General features: G+C 34.7%; 4 protein-coding genes across 4 annotated transcripts; 2 read left to right on the top strand and 2 right to left on the bottom strand.

The window, feature by feature from the left end:
- Positions 1-738: 738 nt before the first annotated feature.
- LOC105955412 (E3 ubiquitin-protein ligase WAV3) lies at positions 739-2,937 on the top strand. Its single transcript, XM_012979126.2, has 2 exons — positions 739-863; positions 1,028-2,937. The coding sequence occupies exons 1-2, from the start codon at positions 843-845 to the stop codon at positions 2,753-2,755; spliced, it is 1,749 nt and encodes a 582-aa protein (XP_012834580.2). The 5' UTR covers positions 739-842; the 3' UTR covers positions 2,756-2,937.
- A 4,672-nt stretch (positions 2,938-7,609) lies between these two features.
- Positions 7,610-10,694, bottom strand: LOC105955589 (DNA binding protein). The gene is made up of 5 exons (XM_012979341.2): positions 10,562-10,694; positions 9,872-10,042; positions 8,836-9,784; positions 8,093-8,214; positions 7,610-7,980 (listed from the first exon to the last, which is right to left on the bottom strand). Exons 2-5 carry the CDS (start codon positions 10,003-10,005, stop codon positions 7,872-7,874), a joined length of 1,314 nt encoding a protein of 437 aa, XP_012834795.2. The 5' UTR covers positions 10,006-10,042; positions 10,562-10,694; the 3' UTR covers positions 7,610-7,871.
- A 2,162-nt stretch (positions 10,695-12,856) lies between these two features.
- Positions 12,857-13,830, top strand: LOC105955413 (TLDc domain protein). The gene is made up of 2 exons (XM_012979127.2): positions 12,857-13,145; positions 13,227-13,830. The coding sequence occupies exons 1-2, from the start codon at positions 12,974-12,976 to the stop codon at positions 13,751-13,753; spliced, it is 699 nt and encodes a 232-aa protein (XP_012834581.2). The 5' UTR covers positions 12,857-12,973; the 3' UTR covers positions 13,754-13,830.
- Positions 13,831-14,297: 467 nt separating this feature from the next.
- Positions 14,298-18,184, bottom strand: SEX4 (dual specificity protein phosphatase (DsPTP1) family protein). The gene is made up of 14 exons (XM_012979342.2): positions 17,943-18,184; positions 17,795-17,867; positions 17,550-17,600; positions 17,152-17,251; positions 16,800-16,876; positions 16,620-16,696; positions 16,365-16,445; positions 16,149-16,281; positions 15,859-15,918; positions 15,567-15,623; positions 15,341-15,433; positions 15,165-15,224; positions 14,894-15,001; positions 14,298-14,621 (listed from the first exon to the last, which is right to left on the bottom strand). Exons 1-14 carry the CDS (start codon positions 17,966-17,968, stop codon positions 14,490-14,492), a joined length of 1,128 nt encoding a protein of 375 aa, XP_012834796.2. The 5' UTR covers positions 17,969-18,184; the 3' UTR covers positions 14,298-14,489.
- Between the last annotated feature and the right edge of the window lie 131 nt (positions 18,185-18,315).

The following is an 18,315-nucleotide window of genomic DNA, read 5'->3' as shown; positions in this document are numbered from 1 at the left end:
GACATATAAATAGAGGTTTTCCTCATTTTATTAAGGTACGTCCTATTAACTGAGCAATACAAAAACGCGTATTCTCTGGACTATTTCTATGATCAGCACGTCTGACTTGAGCGTCGGAGGGGTTTCCGCCGGATCAACCCCCGGCTTAGTTCATGTGTTCTATGATCGCAGGTACCTCAGGATCATCAAGTTGTCAAGCTACTGATCTGCTTTGCTCTCCCAGCTCATTTTCTACACCACCCTAGGTGAGCTAGTAATTAGCATCATCAATATATATATATATATATATATATATATGTTTATGGATGATCAGGTGGAACTGGGAATGGATAATGCAAAGTACTGTTTTTGCAAAGAAGAAAGCATGATTTGGGTTTTATTTTATTTATATGTTATTTTTGTTAAAAGTATTTTTCATATGTAATTTGAGAAGTGATGGTGAAGGGTTTTTTTTTAGTTTTTGATTATATTCAATTAAATTGGATTGATGAGTCGAACGGATGATTGTTCGGGTTTGTGTGTAAGAAAGATAGAAAGAGTAAAAAGAAACACAGCCCGTTAGCTCAACTGGTTTCGGAGGTTGTAAGTTGGTGCAAGGTTCGAATCCTGACGGCCTCGACCCTGGGGCGAGAGATTTCGCCTTTTGGTGCAAGTAAAAGGAAACACAATAAATTAGGTTTCGTTCAATTTTTTTTTTTGGAGTAATAAGAAATATAAAAGACTTAAAAGCTTGGGGAACACGTAATTAATCCGTGCAACTGGGCAGCAACTCAACATATAAATCATCGGCAAGAACCCTAAAAAAACACAAGAAACCCTATCTTCTTCCCAAGAAAACAACCATGACTTCTTCCGATGATGATGTATGTGATTATTTTCTTCTTCTTTTTTTTCTTATACAATTAGTTTATAGTTCTTAATTTTAGGTTTTCTTGGTGATTTTTTTTTTGTTATGTTTCTTAATTTTAGGTTGTCTGGGTGATTTTAAAAAAAAGAATTTGTTATTTTTTTATATTTGTGGTTGCAGAAAAAAATATGTGCAATTTGCTTAGGGAGTGTGGAAACAGGGCAAGGGCAGGCCATCTTCACGGCGGAGTGCTCCCACTCCTTTCACTTCACCTGCATCGGCAAAAGTGTCACTCACGGCAATCACCTCTGCCCCATCTGCCGTGCCACGTGGCACAGCCTCCCCTTCATCATGCAGCCGAAACCCCAATCTCATGTTTCCCGACCACAGCCGCCGAGGCCCGTCGTTGTAGAATCCCTTCGTTTCTCCGACGACGAGCCCTTGCCGCCCATTGCTGCCGCCTCCTCCTCGTCAACCACCACTGCCGCCGCCCTACAAAACGTCGTCGTCAAAACCGTCCCGGAGCGCCAGGCTGTCACCTCATCGGAGTCCGTCTCCCAATTTGCGGTCCTCGTCGGAGTGCGGGCCCCACCAATGCCGGAGATCCACCAACGGGTGCCGATTGACCTCGTCGCGGTCCTTGATGTTAGCGGAAGCATGCACTTCTCGAAGCTGTCTCTTGTTAAACGTGCCGTCGAATTTGTCATCGACAACTTGGCTTCCTCCGACCGCCTCTCGATAGTGTCGTTCTCGACCCTGGCCCACAGGATATTCCCTCTCCGGAGAATGACGGACCAGGGCCGAGTTGACGCCAAACGCGCCGTCAACTCTCTCTCGGCGGATGGGGCCACCAACATCGCCGAAGCTCTTAAAATGGGAGCTCGAGTCCTCGAAGAAAGACGTCACCGGAACCCTGTACCGAGTGTCATATTCCTCTCCGACGGAAACGACTCATACAACTTCGGTGGAGACGGCGGCGCCCGGGCCTTTCGATTCCCGTCCGTCTGTCCGGTGCACGCGTTCGGTTTCGGCACCGACCACGACCCGGCCATGATGCACGCGGTCGCCGACTCGTCGCCGGGAGGCACCTTCTCCTTCATCGAGTCCTACGAGGCGGTGCAGGACGCATTCGCTAGCTGTCTGGGCGGCATCCTGAGCGTCGTGACTCAGGACCTCCGCCTGACGCTGACATCAGCGTCCCCTCTGGTGGAGATCAAATCGATCCCCTCCGGAAGGTACGTGAGCGAGGTCTCCGACCACGGGTCCCGAGGCACTGTCGAGGTCGGAGACCTCTACGCAGACGAGGAGAAGCAGTTCCTCGTCAACTTATCGGTCCCGGCACTCATAAACGGTGGCAATACGTCCCTCTTGGACGTCGCATGTTCTTACAAAGACGCCGTCTCGAACGAGACAATAAACCTACATTGCGACCATGTCGAGATACTTCGACCGACGGGGCCCACGGACGCAACACTAGTGAATTTGGAGGTCGACAGGCAGAGGAACCGACTGAGTGCGGCGGACCGGATAGCGGAGGCTCAGAGAATGGCGGATGCCGGGGATTTCACCGGGGCTCGGAATGTACTTTCCAACGGGCGGGCGGCGATTAGGGCTTCGGCGTCGGGACAGGCTGGCGATGAGCTGGCGGTGTTTCTCGAGGAGGAGATGAGAGAAACGGAGGAGAGAATGGGGAATCGAGGGTCGTACGAGCGAACGGGCCGGGCCTTCGCGCTGGCGAATATGAATTCACATGCTTGGCAGAGGGCTAACACAAGATCAGGGAGCCGTAGGATGGGAGGAGCAGCGCGTGGTGGATGTGGGCGTGGTGGTGGTTTTAGGGCTTACGTCACTCCACAAATGACTAATATGGTTACTAAGTCTCAGCAGCATAGTAAAACACAAAAATAAGAGAGATTTTTTTCTCTTGTCATTCATTTGTTGCTATTTCCAGATTACTAATTAGGGTTTGTGTCTTTCTTTCTTTTTCTTTTTTTTTTTTTTATAATTCTTTTTGGGAGATTATGTGATGAATGGTGAACTTAGTTATTAATTTAGCACGGTGTTCCACAATCAGAACTGGACTGGAGAAATTTATTATTTAAATGAAATTATTAATTTATCGAGAATCAGATCTATTCTCCTCAAAATTTATTATTGAGATGACACTCTCATTGGATTGTTATTATTATTATTATTATTTCCAATCATACATTTTAGTCAACGCTTTCGGAGGAATATCGCAGGACGAATAAATACCATCACTCTTCACTGCCCAGTAATAAATACCACCAACCTTTAAATCGTGAAAGCAATTCGGCTTTCCTCCATTTTTATAAGCATCGAACCCGACACTCTTATTGCCCCACCACAGATTGCAGAAGAATAAAGTGTTTCCCCAAAAGCCGTTACAGAATTTCCATTTGAAATCAGAGTTCACAGTAATATTATGAAACCCGAGATCGTCGTCTCCAGACGCACAATGCAATCTCAAATTAGAGTTAGGTGGGAGATTATTGACCACGTGAACTTGAACTTTGAACGTTAGACACCCAACAATCGGAATATCTTGTGCGACTGCTTGGAAAGGGTATGTTGTTAATAAAACGATACAAAATATGAGGTATTTCATCGTAGCAAAACTCATTTTGCTTGTAAGAAAGTTAAAATAAAATAAAAAATGAAGTACCAATTTTGGTTTTGCTCTAGTAGTTATATATAGATCTCCAACAATTGGATTACTAAAATAAAATTGACAAATTAAAATATTCAGTAAATGTGATAAAATTTTATTGATGAAAATAAAGTTCGAGATCTGCAACTTGGATTTGGAAATAACTTTAATTTTCCTACCTAAATTAATTAATTGTTATTAGGATCATATATATTATGTAATTCAATTTTAAATTAAATGTTTAAATTGACATATAATTAACAATTAATTACGTCATTTTGTTCTAATAAATTCAAATTGTATACCAAAATCTCTATCAAGTATAATATTATTATATTTCCATGCATGTACTTCAAATATTTATAATACATAGTTTGAGATATTTTATATAAATAACATTTTATTTGACTTAAGTTGTTGTTCGAGATATAGATCTAACAATAAATAGTCACCTAACATTTGATACCGTTTACCGAACTAAATATACTTTTTGGTTCGGTACACCAACATTTCATACCGGTTATCGAACTAAATATACTTTTTGGTTCGGTAACTAATCGAATTAAATAAATTTTACGTAAAAATATTTAAAAGGAGGGGTGGTTGTAATTACCCAAACAAGAGGGGTTTTTTTGTAATTTAGTCATACCTCAGGGGAGTGGTCGTAATTTTTCCTAAAGTTTATACATCTATAATAAATAAAAGGAAGGGTAAATTATAAAAGACCCCTTATGTTCTGATAATTACAACCACCCTCAACTATAATTTTTTTCTTATACGCACGTCCTTATGGTGTCAAATTCAACATAATCTTGTAATTTTCGTGCAATATTCTCCAATTTTGTACTCATTTTATGCAAAATATTCAGTTTCTGATGCACCGCAATATAATATGTACGAGTTATGAGACACATCTTATGATCATCTTGTTTCAAAATGTGGAGCTCGAACGGGGTAAAACGGGTACAAAATGGAGAATGTTCCATATAATCTAGAAGATTCCACTAAATTTAACACCACAAGAATGGGAGTGTAGGAAAATTTATAGTTAAGGAAATGGTTGTAATTACCCAAACATAAGAATTTTTTTTCGTAAGTTCACCTTACCTCAGGGGTATGATGCAATTGACCATTAAAAAAAGGGTAAATTACAAACACCCCCCTGAGGTATGGTCGAATTACAAAAACCCCCCTCTTGTTTGGATAATTACATCTACCCCCTTCAACTATGATTTTTTCTTACACCTCCACCCTTATGGTGTCAAATTCAACACAATCCTCTAGATTCCGTGGAATGTGCTCTAGTTTGTACTCGTTTTGTGTAAAAATACAGTTTCCGATGCACCACAAACTGATATATACAAGCTAAAAATCACATGTTATGATCATCTTGCTTCATAATGTAGAGTTTAATTGGGATATAACGGGTACAAAAGTGATAATATTCCATATAATCTCGACGATTCCACTAAATTTGAGGAGTTGAGGGGGTGGTTGTAATTATCCAAACAAAAGGGGTGTTTTTGTAATTTTACCATACCTGAGGGGGGTGTTTGTAATTTACCCTTAAAAAAATAAAAAGGGTTAGCCAAGCCAAGTAAATGGGCTGGGTTTTGAGAATGGGCTGGCCTCCTTGGGGCTTGGCATAACGGTTTCAATTCCAAACCCACAATTTTGGTTTTTTCACATATTAAGAAAGAGACAAGTCCTTCCAATTTGAAATAATACATGTTTCGATTTCAGACGTGATTTTGACTAATTCTTAGGCTGAATTTTGGCAAAACACAACATCCGTAATTTGTAGCAAGATTGAATGTTTAGTGAGAAAAATATACATGAACCGATGAACAGTGCCCCGTGAATTTGATATTTTATGTTATCTAAAATTTAAAACGTAATCCATTTATGTATAATTTTATTATATAGCGTCCAATGTAACTGATATTTTTTTAGAAAAGAAAAAAAAAGTTTATTTAAAGAAAAAAAAAAAGATTTGATATTGCGTGCTAAACACCATGTTGTGTTTACATACTTATAGTGATACCATAATGATTTTGGTTCAATACAATAATTTTTCTCCTATTATAGGTGAAATAGTGGTGGGGTTTACTAGTAATTGATTAAGTAGTGGTGAATTTCATGATAATTTTTTAAAGGATAAATTACAATTAAAAAAAATGCTCAATTTTTTTTCATAATTACAATCATCCCTACAATTTGTAGATTTCTTGCATTAATACCCTTTTGTAGGGTATGGATGTAAGAAATTTACAAACTACAGGGGGCTGGATATAATTTCTTAAAAGGAAGGGGTTTCTTGTGATTACACTTTTACTCGGGGAGGTGGGTGTAATTTACCTTTTTCTTAATTGCATCGAATCATGTGCAATGATTGTGCCAACAAAATTATGTTTCCCCTCGGTAATTGTATTTATCTCTTCATCCTTGGATTAAGCTGACAACTAGGTTGTTAATTTCTTGTCAAGGTTACTTTAATAATATTTTTACATTTTGATCCATTATTTTTACATTTTTCACTTAGGAGTATGATGTTGTAAGAGTGGGCAAGATTAAATATACATAATAGTTTTTAGAATATGAAATGTTCAATATCGTTTCAATTCTAATAATACCGTTTTGATTTCGAACCTGATTTTGGCAAAATTCGAAACATCAAAACTGTAGTATTTTGGGTTAGCTTTTTAATCCATATTTAATCAGCTAGATTGGATGTCGTGACAAAATTATACATAAATGAGTCATATTTTGAATTTTAGATAACTCAGTACATCAATGTTGTAGGTAATGTTCATTGATTAACATATATTTTTCTCACCCGACATCCAATTTTGGTAATTCAAGTTCGATTAGAAATTTGACTCAAAAAACTACAAATTCTATATTATTTCGGGCTTTACAAAATTTTGAGTAAAAAATAATAAAAATCGTGGTTAACATCAAAACAGTATTATTAAAACTCGAACGTCATTTATCACATTCTTCCGAAATTGAGGGTCTAAAAAGTATTATCTTATGATGATCACAAGTGAAGAATAAAGATAGCCCGAATCTTTATTTCTTATACTATAGGGATCCGTGATTGAATATAATTTCTTCATCTAATCTAGACAAAACCGTTTTGTATTTCATTTATTAATAAATGTTATTTGTTAAATTATTTTTTTATTTTATAATTACCAAAAACTTATGGAATAATTCATTCATGGGAGGTTTATGTACTGCGCACTATTTTGTACATATACAATTAATTAGAAATTAATGCAGAACAGGTAAAATGTCATAATCAATTCTAGTGGGATATCTATACCAATATGTTTTCAAATAATTTATTTTGAAAAGAAAAAAAATTAAAATTCTGTTCACCAACCAAAGTAATAAATTATAAATCAGTCAAAACCAGCACATTCAAAAGGTCCAAAAAGAAGCACATTTTTATTAAAAGTAAATTACGGCCATCTGAGGTAAGGACAAATTACAAAAAAAAAATTCCTTATATTTTAGTAATTACAACCACCCCTCAACTATGAATCTTCTTACACGTCCACCCTTGCAGAGTCGAATTTAGTGAAATCTTAAGATTATTTAGAATATTTTCCAGTTTGTACCGGTCTTACCCCCATTCGAGCTCCACATTTTGAAACAACATAATCATAAAATGTATTCCTTCGCTTGTAAATATCGAATTGTGGTGTATCATAAACTACATTTTTACAAAAACAAGTACGAACTAGATAACATTCCACGGAATCTATAAGATTATATTGAATTTGACACCATAAGTGTGTAAAAATGTAAGAAAATTCATAGTTGAGGGGGTTGGTTATAATAACACAAATAAGAGGAGGATTTTCGTAATTTGACCTTACCTCAGGGGTTAACCGTAATTTACCCTTTCATTAATTGTATACCATAATGTTTCCAGTTCAAACAAAACTTTGATAAAAACTTGGCATATCCATTTTATCATTCATGAACAAAATAATTGGCTCCACATTAATCATATAACAAACTTAGTATCGATATGGTTTGTGTACCGAGTACTTTCAAAGTATGTCGAAAGAGAATTTAAATTTCGAACGAAGTAAGAACTATTATACAAACATTTTTAATTGTATTCTTCAACAAAAAAGATAGCAAAGAATACTTAAAACAATTCTAAAAAAAATGATCGAAAATAAATGTCTCGATAACTCAAGCACACGGAAGACATGCATACTTTAAGGGATTACAAACTACAACTTGAACAAAACAGAATAAAACATCAAATGACCTAAGAAGACTAACCGTTTTCTAAGATGAGACGATTTGTTAAACGGAGAAGACGAAGAAACCTTATTCAGTCCAAAACTTCACGAAAGAAGTGATGAACGCCTTTACTAATGCTAGAAGTGGATTATTTTCTGGTCGAGTAGCTTTCTTCGATGTTCCTTCCCAGGTTTCACTGCCAAAAATGCATAAAAAATCGAATTTTATCCGAGATGGCAAAAAAATTAATAAAGTGAAAGACAAAAAAAATAGTGCAAGAGAAAAACAGTAGGAATAGTGAGGCTTACAGATTGATTCTATCCAACATGGGATTTTTTCCTTTGGGCAAATTGCTCTTTTCTTGATCGCTCGATTTCCTTCCAAGTGCACTTGAGTTCTCGGAAATCAAACATTCCTTAGAACTGCTGGCCTGCAAAGTATGTGACAGAAGAAAATGACGATGAACAATCACATGCGATTTTCCGTAACAACTTTAATAAAGAACTACCCTTACTAGGGTGGAAATCAGACGCGTCGGATTGGAAATAGCACTTTCAGAAAATTCCATTTGTTTGGAAAGTGAAAAACTAATTGCAACTCTTTTCCCAAAAAAACAAATCGGAAATTGGAATTAACAAACTTAATAAAAAATTGGTATTTTTTGGATTGGAATCAGTGAAATTCGAAATTTTCATTATTTTTAACGTTGAAAGTAGAAACTAATAATAATGTTGATATTATAAGTGTTATTTTCGGAAATATTTTCGAAATTAAAATTCGGATCGAAAATTAAAATTAATATGTATTCCAATTCCTTCCCAAAGAAAAGTTCGGAAACTCGGAAATCGAACTTTTGGATTTTGGAATGAATACTGCTCCAAAATCGGAAATATTCAGATCGGAATTGGCAGAATTCGAAAACCCCGTCCCAATTTTAACCCCTAACCCTTATCCGCGGAGGGAAAACCAGTTAGCACGAATAAAACCTCTAGTTTGATGAAATACAAAAGAGCACATTACAAATGAAATGCTCCTTACACGAAAACAATACCTTAGTTCCATCGGGTAAGGAGTTCTTGGACTCGAGATCTGCATTGTCAACTGTATCAAGCACACTAACTTTGGAACCCGATTGATCGTTTGAAGATTCCAGAGACGTGAGTTGAAGATTTATCACCACTTTTTCATTATTGTATTCTCCGTTCGATTCCACTGTCGATTCTAGAAGCTTCTCCTCACCCTTCTCCAAAGTGCCAGCTGTCTCGTGTAAGTTACCAGATTTTTCGTCCATGGTGAGAATTGTCTGAAGTACGGGCCTCAAAGGAAATGTCTCCACCACAACATCAGACTTCACGTTCGCTTGTGATGTTTCTAACTCTTCGTCTCCATATTTCTCTCTATCAAGAATCTCCACAGCAACATCAGACTTCACGTTCGCTTGTGATGTTTCCAACTCTTCGCCTCCATAGTTCTCTCTATCAAGAATCTCCACAGCAACTTCCGATTCTCGATAAATTCTTTGCCCAAATTCATTGATTTTATCAACTATCTGTCCGTTTTCTGTGTGAGATTGCTCATATTGAAGAATGACGTCACTATTTTCTTGATGGTCGACATTTGTTACGACAGCTTGGCCAACTTCTTTAATGATTTCTTCATCGTTCACTTCCATATTGTACGACCCATTGTACTGCACGCTCGACATAGAAATGTATTCTTCACTTGTAATTTGATAACTATTTGGCATAGCGTGTGTAGCCATATGAATTATATCCGATGCCGACAAATCGATTTCAGGTTCTATAGAAATAGATCCAAGAGGGTGTTGTTCGAGGAATCCGGAATGGCCGTTTTCTTCTAGAGACAATTTAGGTGGAGCCAACACTCTATTTTCTTGAATTATCTCTCGAACGATTTCTCGTACGGTGTAGAACGAGCCACCAACTTCTTTGTGGGTCAGGTTGAGGGATGGAAAATTCCCGTTATTTGATTTCTGATATCTGAAAGCAAATCCGAGTTTATGTATCTAGTTAAACAGAATGCATACAAGGTGTAAACGAAGAGAAATGAGTGTAGTGAAAATTTACTTATTAATGAAAGATTCAACCATCGATTTCCTCTCCTCTTTCGACTTTCGAATCCTCGACTTTTTCCCCGCCGAGTCATTGTTGGAAGCGGTGGCAAATACTTGTCCGGCCCAACAACTCTTTGCCGCGTGCATCGCTTATATAATATGCAGCAATTACGACGGTGCAAATCTAGAAAATGTAATAAGAAATAATTATAAACAATTCAAACATAAGCTCAATTGAGACATTGTTCTAACCCAATTAGCAAATTTTCAAAAAATAAAAGTAAATAAAAACATAGAACCATAGCTACAAAGATCTAAATTATACACAAAAATGCAGAAATGCAATGAATATAAAAATAAATATAAAAAATTTGCAGGAAAATTAGCAAGAAAAAATAACTTGAGAAAACATCTCGAAAATTACCGATGCTGTAAATTTACATAAAAAAAAAATTAAGATGACAAGAAGTTTGAATTTTCCTTCGTTCGTTCTCTTCAAACGTTCAATCATTTCTTACAATTAACCACATAGAAACGGAAAATTAAAATTCAAAAAAAAAAAAAAAGAGCTACAATTCAGGGAAAATTACTCGAACAAACGAAACGAAAATTAAAAGCAAAAAAAATTGCGCGAAACACATTCTGAAAAGAACGAAGCATGAATTCAAACAACGAGAGAAGTGAGAATTTGAGAAAGTTTTACCTGGGTAGAATAGGTTGAGTTGGGAGAGCAGAAGTGCAGTGTGGGTGTTTGGGCAATTGGGGTTTATATTTCCAATTATAAACCCTATTGAGTTAACTCGCTGAAGGGAAGGTGGCCCAATACTACAATTTTGAAATTAAATATTTTTTATTTTGTCATAAGATATAAATAAATGCCAATTATATATTTATTTATTTAGGGTTAATTATGGTCACCCCTTGAGGTAATATCAAATTGCAAAAAGAACCCTCATATTTGGGTAATTACAACCACCCCTCAACTATAAATTTTCCTACATGTTCATCCTTGTGTTGCCAAATTCAACGGAATCTTCTAGATTTCATGGAATATTCTCTAGTTTGTATTTGTTTTGTGTAAAAATGCAGTTTCAGATGCAACACAATCTGATATTTACAAGCCAAGAGACACATATTATGATCATCTTGTTTTAACATGTTGAGCTGAAATTGAGTAAAACAGATACAAACTGTAAAATATTCCACATAATCTAGAATGTTCAATATTCCACTAATTTTGACATCGCAAAGATGAACATGTAAAAAGATTCATAGTTGAGGAAGTGGTTGTAATTACTCAAATATAAGGGATTTTTCTGACCGTACCTCCGCATGGACATAATTTACCCTATTTGTTTATTAATTTTGTGAATTGTACTTTTATATTGGGGCGAAATATGTTGTGAATAAGCTAACTCCAATTCCATTTGAGAAGACATACATATGTTGTATGATGAAATATAACTTTAAATAAATAAATCTTTTTACCCACACATTCATATGAATATAACTGTTGTGTGAGAATAAATAGAAAATGTTATTATACATACTTTAGCAATTTGGTGTAGCATTTATGTGACAATATGGTGCTTTGTTGATATCAAAGTTGAAGTTATAAACAAAGCACTTAAAATCAATGAAAAAATTGATCGAATATTATATAAATGGGTAAATAGCACTTAACCCCCTTGTGGTTTGGGCATTTTGCACATGACCCCCTTGTGGTTTGAAATTAGGCACATAACCCCCTTATGGTTTTGACATTTTGCACATGACCCCCTTATGGTACGAAATTAGGCACATAACCCCCTTGTGGTTTTGAAATTTTGCACATGACCCCCTTATGGTATGAAATTAACACATAACCCCATTGAAAAGAAAACTGAAAAGACTAAATTGCCCCTATCAAGTCAAAATTTCTTGTTTTAATTTAAAAATAATTATTCTATAAAATGAAAAGCTTAATGTACTTTTTTGTAAAATAAAAATATAATATATTATTGTGTTTTTTTCTATTTTACAGCACATATGTATATTTTTTTTAATTTAATTTTCATTTCAACTATAGAGAAATTTTTTCGAATTTTCCATAAAAAAAATAAAGACTTTGTTTCTTAAAAAAATTAAAGTTCGATAACAAATATAATATAATATATTATATAGAAAACAGTAATATAATAATCATAATTAATGAAATGTTAAAGATTTTCAAATTGATTTTTAAAATCGAATAAATTGTCAATCGTGCAATAACTAGTATTATATACCTTTTGTGCTGTAAAATTTAAAAAAATACGATGATATATTATATTTCTCATTTTACAAAAAAGTACATTAAGCTTTTTATTTTATAGAATAATTATTTTTAAATTAAAACAAGAACTTTTGACTTGATAGGGGTAATTTAGTCTTTTCCAGTTTTCTATTCACGGGGATTATATGCTAATTTCATACCATAAGGGGGTCATGTGCAAAATGTCAAAACCACAAGGGGGTTATGTGCCTAATTTCATACCATAAGGGGGTCATGTGCAAAATGTCAAAACCACAAGGGGGTTATGTGCATAATTTCAAACCACAAGGGGGTCATGTGCAAAATGCCCAAACCACAAAGGGGTTAAGTGCTATTTACCCTATATAAATTTACCGAATTATTCATAAATTATCTTCAAAATTAAACAAGATATTAGTAAATTTTAAGATATTTATTTGACATAGAAATGATGAAGCAATTACTTTTATAAGTATTTTCATATTTATTTAGTAAAATCTCTATAAATTGTTTTCCTATAGCTTTTGAATATATTTAAGGACAATATGAAGGAGTTTGTCCGCATGTATATAGTTCAGCCGATTTCGAGGCAATAAATTGATGTAAGATTCTAGGATCGAGTACTGATTTCACCTTTTGATGCGAGTATATAAAGGACAATTTTTAGTGTTTTTTCTTTTTTTTTTAATCATTAGATTGCTCAATTAAAATGGCACCTTATTCACCACCACCCAATAATGAGGAAACAAAATAGATAAATGCCATCCACCCACAAAAGGATTTTTATTTTTATCAGCTTTTAGCTTATTATTACAACTTAATTTGAATAAGCTGCTACAAAAAATGAACTTGAAGAGCTGCTTTTGTGTGTCAAATTCTGCATACAAGTCATGTACAAAGAGCTTTTTTAATTGGGATTTTGGCAAAAGCAGAAGCTCACAGCCAGAGCACAAATATTACGACGAAATCGACCTTCAATTCCCTCCTTCTCTCGTCTCCAAAACATTCTTGAAAGGTATTCAAAAAAAATATAATTTTTTAAGGAGTGCAAAATCTTGATAATGATATTTTATAATCTCGAAAATCTTGATCTTAGGCAAAGAACTAAAATGCTGCTACAAAGCCACAATAGATGGATTTAGTGCAACAGATTTCCACACCAAATGTGACTTCAAAGGACCATGTGTTATAATTGGCTACACCAACAAATCACTCAAATTTGGTGCATTCAATCCCGAGGGCTACCGAAGCACGGACGACTACTACGACACGTTCGACGCATTCCTCTTCTACTGGCCCGAAGAGTCCGGTGACGAAACCGGGCCGATCGTTCTGCCTAAAGTAGGAGGCAGTGGGGCGGCCCTGTTCGATTACGCCCGAGGCGGGCCCCAGTTTGGGGCCGACGGGCTTTTGATCGGGCCCCCGTTGGCCCCCGTTATGGGGGGGTTTGCGGGGCCCGATACGAATTCGGGTGTCGGTGATTTGAGGCAAGCTAAGTCTAGGTTGGGGCTTTCTTATGGGAAAAGGCTTGATGGGAAGGAATCTTTATTTGGGGATGAGTTTAGGGCTGTTATTGATGAAGTTTTGGTGTTTTGTAGTCCTCAAATTGCTAGCCTATATTAGGTTGTGATTAAAGTTGATGTGTATTATTATGTATTTATACTAATGTGTTATATTTATTTTTGGCCTTTGTTTGAGAATTATGATTGAATTTTATAATTGATAGACAATATAATCGAGTTATGACTCGTTTGGTTGGGATTAATTTCACTTTGCACCCTTGAAATTTACTATTTTGACACTGTTCATCCACAAAACATGCTTAATCATTCAAACTGCACTCTAGTATATTTTCTGGCCATGATTTTCCGTCATCTGACTTATTTTATGATAATGAGCACGGTCATTTTTGTGTATTCAATTGTTTTGTTTCCTTCGGGATTCAAAATGCATTATGCAAATGTATTTTCAAGCAAAAATGACTCTATTGACAATCAGAAAATAGGCCAATGATGGAAATTCTTGCTGGAAAATAAAGTGGAGTGCAATTTAAGCGATTAAACATGTTTTTAGAATGTAAAGTACCATAAATTATTTTTGGGGTGCAAAGTGCTACATTTCAATGGTGCAAGGTGAAATTAAAACTATGTAGAGAACTACACCATCATTTTTTTTATTATTAATTATTTATTATTAATTAAACCTTAAAAGTGTCAATAGGATACTAGCGATTATGCTATAATAGTACCAGCTAGCTATATAACATGTGGTGTTATTTTCTTATATTGTGAGCTAAACATGCCTATACAACTTTTACAGCTTATTATATTTATGACAAAAAAAACTAATAATCACACAATTAATCCTCATCTTGACAAGTATCAAGAAACTGTCTGATTATGATGCGTTCGTCGGCAGAAAGATCAGGGTCGTCACCACTTAATCTACTCCTAATTGCAGCATTGTTGCTACTCGGGTTTTCATCCAAAACCTACACAAAATCAAAGTGTTTTTAGTTAACCGTTGTAACGTTTAAATTCTGTGCTCAAATCAATTCATCAAATTCAAATTATTGAAACCCAAATGCGACATAAGAGATTTTCTTCGTCAAATCATAGAAAAAAAGAAACCTATAATTGAAGAGTGGCTGGCCGTACATTTTGATCAAGATTGGTAATATAGAAACGAGACCTTATAATTGAAGAGTAAAAAACAAAAACAAAAACAAAAACAAAAACAAAAACAAAAAAAAGAGAGATGTACCTTAACATAGTTGTTGACATGGCCATCATTGTTGGGATTAGTAATGAGCTCGTCAACATTGCACACCCATTCGCCATTCACAATGTACTTGTACTCGTAATGCCCTTCCTGCCCACGAAAAACGGAGCTAAATAATTGAATATTTATGTTCTGTTCTTTTTAGATTCTCACTCGAATCATATTCAAAACAAAAGACAAGATGCGCATATATATATATATATATATATATATATATATATATATATATATATATATAAATATATACACTCACGGGCAAGTTTCGGTGGAGAATCCATGCACCTTCTTCTTCATTATACGACAAAGGTATTCTCTGTTAAGAATTTTACGAGATATCAAACTATAACATCGGATTTTATTCAGACATATAAAACAATTTTAAAGGCCAAGATATGACTGTCAAGTGTTAAGTATTATATTATAAATTACCTGACCCCATCCAATGTCGAGTCCAGAAATTTCTACTGTTGAACAATTGCCTCGCCATGTGAATTTGACAGGCTTCCTTTTAAGGCCTGTAAGCTTTTAAACAAAAGGAAACTTAAATTAACTAATTATCAAAGATGATTTTTTTTTTGGTTACCCAGACCATTCATTTCGATTCTTTAAACAAGAGTTCAAGTACAATTAATGGGTAAGGGAAACCATGACTCACAATATCAGCAGTTGCACTTTTGATAGCATCCAACTTCGGGAAGCATGACCGCTTGCTCTGCAAACAACGGACAAAAACATATTAAAAAATAATAATTAATTCTTAGTAATGTTTGTTCTTCGGAATTCATGAGACATGCCAGGAAACCGGTGAATGAAACTATAGGACTTCACTATATAACGAAAATCGGCAATTTGTGAGGCAGAAAACGAAAGAATCAATTGCTATCATTTTATAATGATGAGCAAAATAGACATGCATACAGATAAACAGTGGGGAAGTAAGAAATTACCATGAGTAATGTGTGTGCTTCTTTGAGCGTATAGCCTTGAATCCAAAACATGTAAGCCAACTGCATTTTTACCATATAATTAATTCAAAGTGCAACGAGCAATAGTGTCGGATTGAAGAAACTAAATGATCCAACCATAAGTTATATTTTGCCCAACCAAATAAAAATTTTGCAAAAAGGCTTTTAATTTTTGCTCGACTCCGCAAGGGCACTTGACAGAAATTTAGTAATTAAAAAAGAAAAATAAGAAGAGCAAATAGAAATAAATCGAAAGGTTTGATTATGCGTACAGCAGTTGCAGGAGCTCTTCCAAGACCAGCGGTGCAATGAATATAGGCCACACCTCCATTCCTCTCTACGGCTTTGTGCAGTGTACTTACCACTGCTGGAAGTCGCATTCGCAGATCAAATGCATCAAAATCCCTGATTTATAAATAGATTAATTAATACATACATATAAAATACAAAAGAATTGAAAAAAATAATAAAATAATTCTGCCACAAACCTAATTTCAGCACGCACATGCTGAATGTCATCAAAACTGTTGGCATATTCACGAATGGCACCGATATCAACCCCAAAGTAACTGAAGAATTGTATTAAGGGCTAAAACAAAAATGCAGTTGCATCTGTAAAAGTTTATATTTCCCAAGAGCATGTCTACTGAGAGGATATATCAGAATTATTTCATAAAAAGATCCAACGGTTAAGAAAATCAGAACGAAAATAAAGTTATTAAAAAACTTATTTGTTAGGATACTCGAGATCCGAGTCTTTCTGCAAGCAAAATATAGTTTTCACTCCAGCACTGCGAAGCTTGTCAACATCCGCTGGAGTCTGTCACAAATCCGAGCACAAAATAATCACAATTAAAAATAATAATTTAAAAAAAAAAGAATATACATGCTTTGCAACATTTAGTTAAAGAAATGGTTATTACCTGTAGGCATGACCCCACGATCAAGTCCGGTCGAATAAAGTTATAGTTTATTCCAAGTTCATGCCTATAGGTCAAGACTGCGTTCGAGAAATAATTACAGTTAGATTATAAAGCCAAAAGAAAGTAAATCAAAGGTAATTAAGATGTGAATTAACACAACTGTTTATGGTAATTACATCCACGGAAGCACCCTTCCAAAAATTACATCCAGACATCCAAAAACCGATACAATAATTACAGTTTTTAAGCTGACCAAGTCGAATATAACGGCACTATAATATAAAAAATCCGAAGCAGTAAATAGTCGTTTATTTCGTTTAAGACTGTTTAATAAATAAATGGTGCACATTACCAGCTCCCATAGCTACAGTCATGTCATTGCTGTATGTATCCGATTTCTCGTCCATTTTGGAAGTCTGGTTCTCCGCACTCGGTGCAGAACCAGACACCGCCTACAAAAATCATGTCATAAAAAAAATCAGTTACGCAGAGAATTCGCGGACAAAAAATCGTGTAGTAGTTTCGAGCTAGAACCAAAATAATTTTACATATGCTACAAAAAACAAAGAAATTACAAATACAATCGAAATACATAAGACTGAAACTAAAAATATCTAACTAAAAAAAAAAAGGAAAAACAAAATTGAAGAACAAAATCTGAATCTAAAAACTTCAATGAAGGAAAATTAAATCACTCGGGAAAAATAAAATTAAAATTAAAATCGTTTGTCCAACCCGAGATCTTCATACCTTAGCAACAACAATGCGGTTCCGAGATGAACCGACGCCGTTTACTATCCCCTGAATCAAAATTGGATCAACATTACCCAGTTATCACACGAATCGTCATAATTCACTGTAACTACAACATTATATATATATATATATATATATATATATATATATATATATATATATATATATATATATATATATATATATATATATATATATATATATATATATATATATATACTATTTTCCTTTTGTTTTACCAGTATATTCACATGGCATGGAGGATTTCTTCCAGAATAGGATTTCAAATTTTGCAGAGGAATAGCTGAGGATCTGCGCAGAAAAACAAAATCAAAATCAAAAATTATATTTAATTATATATTTATATTTACAAAAATTTAAAAAAACCTGGGGAGATTCTGAAGGCAATTCATTGATTATTGAGAAACAGTGTGCTTGGTGGAGCAAAATATACGAGTGTTATATATATATATTTATATATGTATATCAAACTATATATATAATTTATCACTGTGTGTAAGTTCAGTACTTGGGATATTTTCTTAGGTGCTTTTGGCGTGTAACGTAATAAATAAACAAAAATAAATAAATAAATAAATAATAAATAAAAGAATTTAAACTTTTTGCTTGATCGCTTCTCAAATGTTGCGCCGTCTAATGAGCGACAAGTGGCCTTTTCTAATTTTATTTCCTTTTTTCTATTTTCTTTAATTTTAATTTATTTTTTATTTTTGATTTTCGTGTGTGGTGTAAAATATCA

The sequence above is a fragment of the Erythranthe guttata genome, chromosome 6, assembly GCF_056151865.1.
Source record: "Erythranthe guttata isolate IM_541 chromosome 6, IM_541, whole genome shotgun sequence".
NCBI classification, from domain to species: domain Eukaryota; kingdom Viridiplantae; phylum Streptophyta; class Magnoliopsida; order Lamiales; family Phrymaceae; genus Erythranthe; species Erythranthe guttata.
Note: the sequence above shows the minus strand (reverse complement) of the source record. Positions and strands in the feature narration are given on the sequence as shown.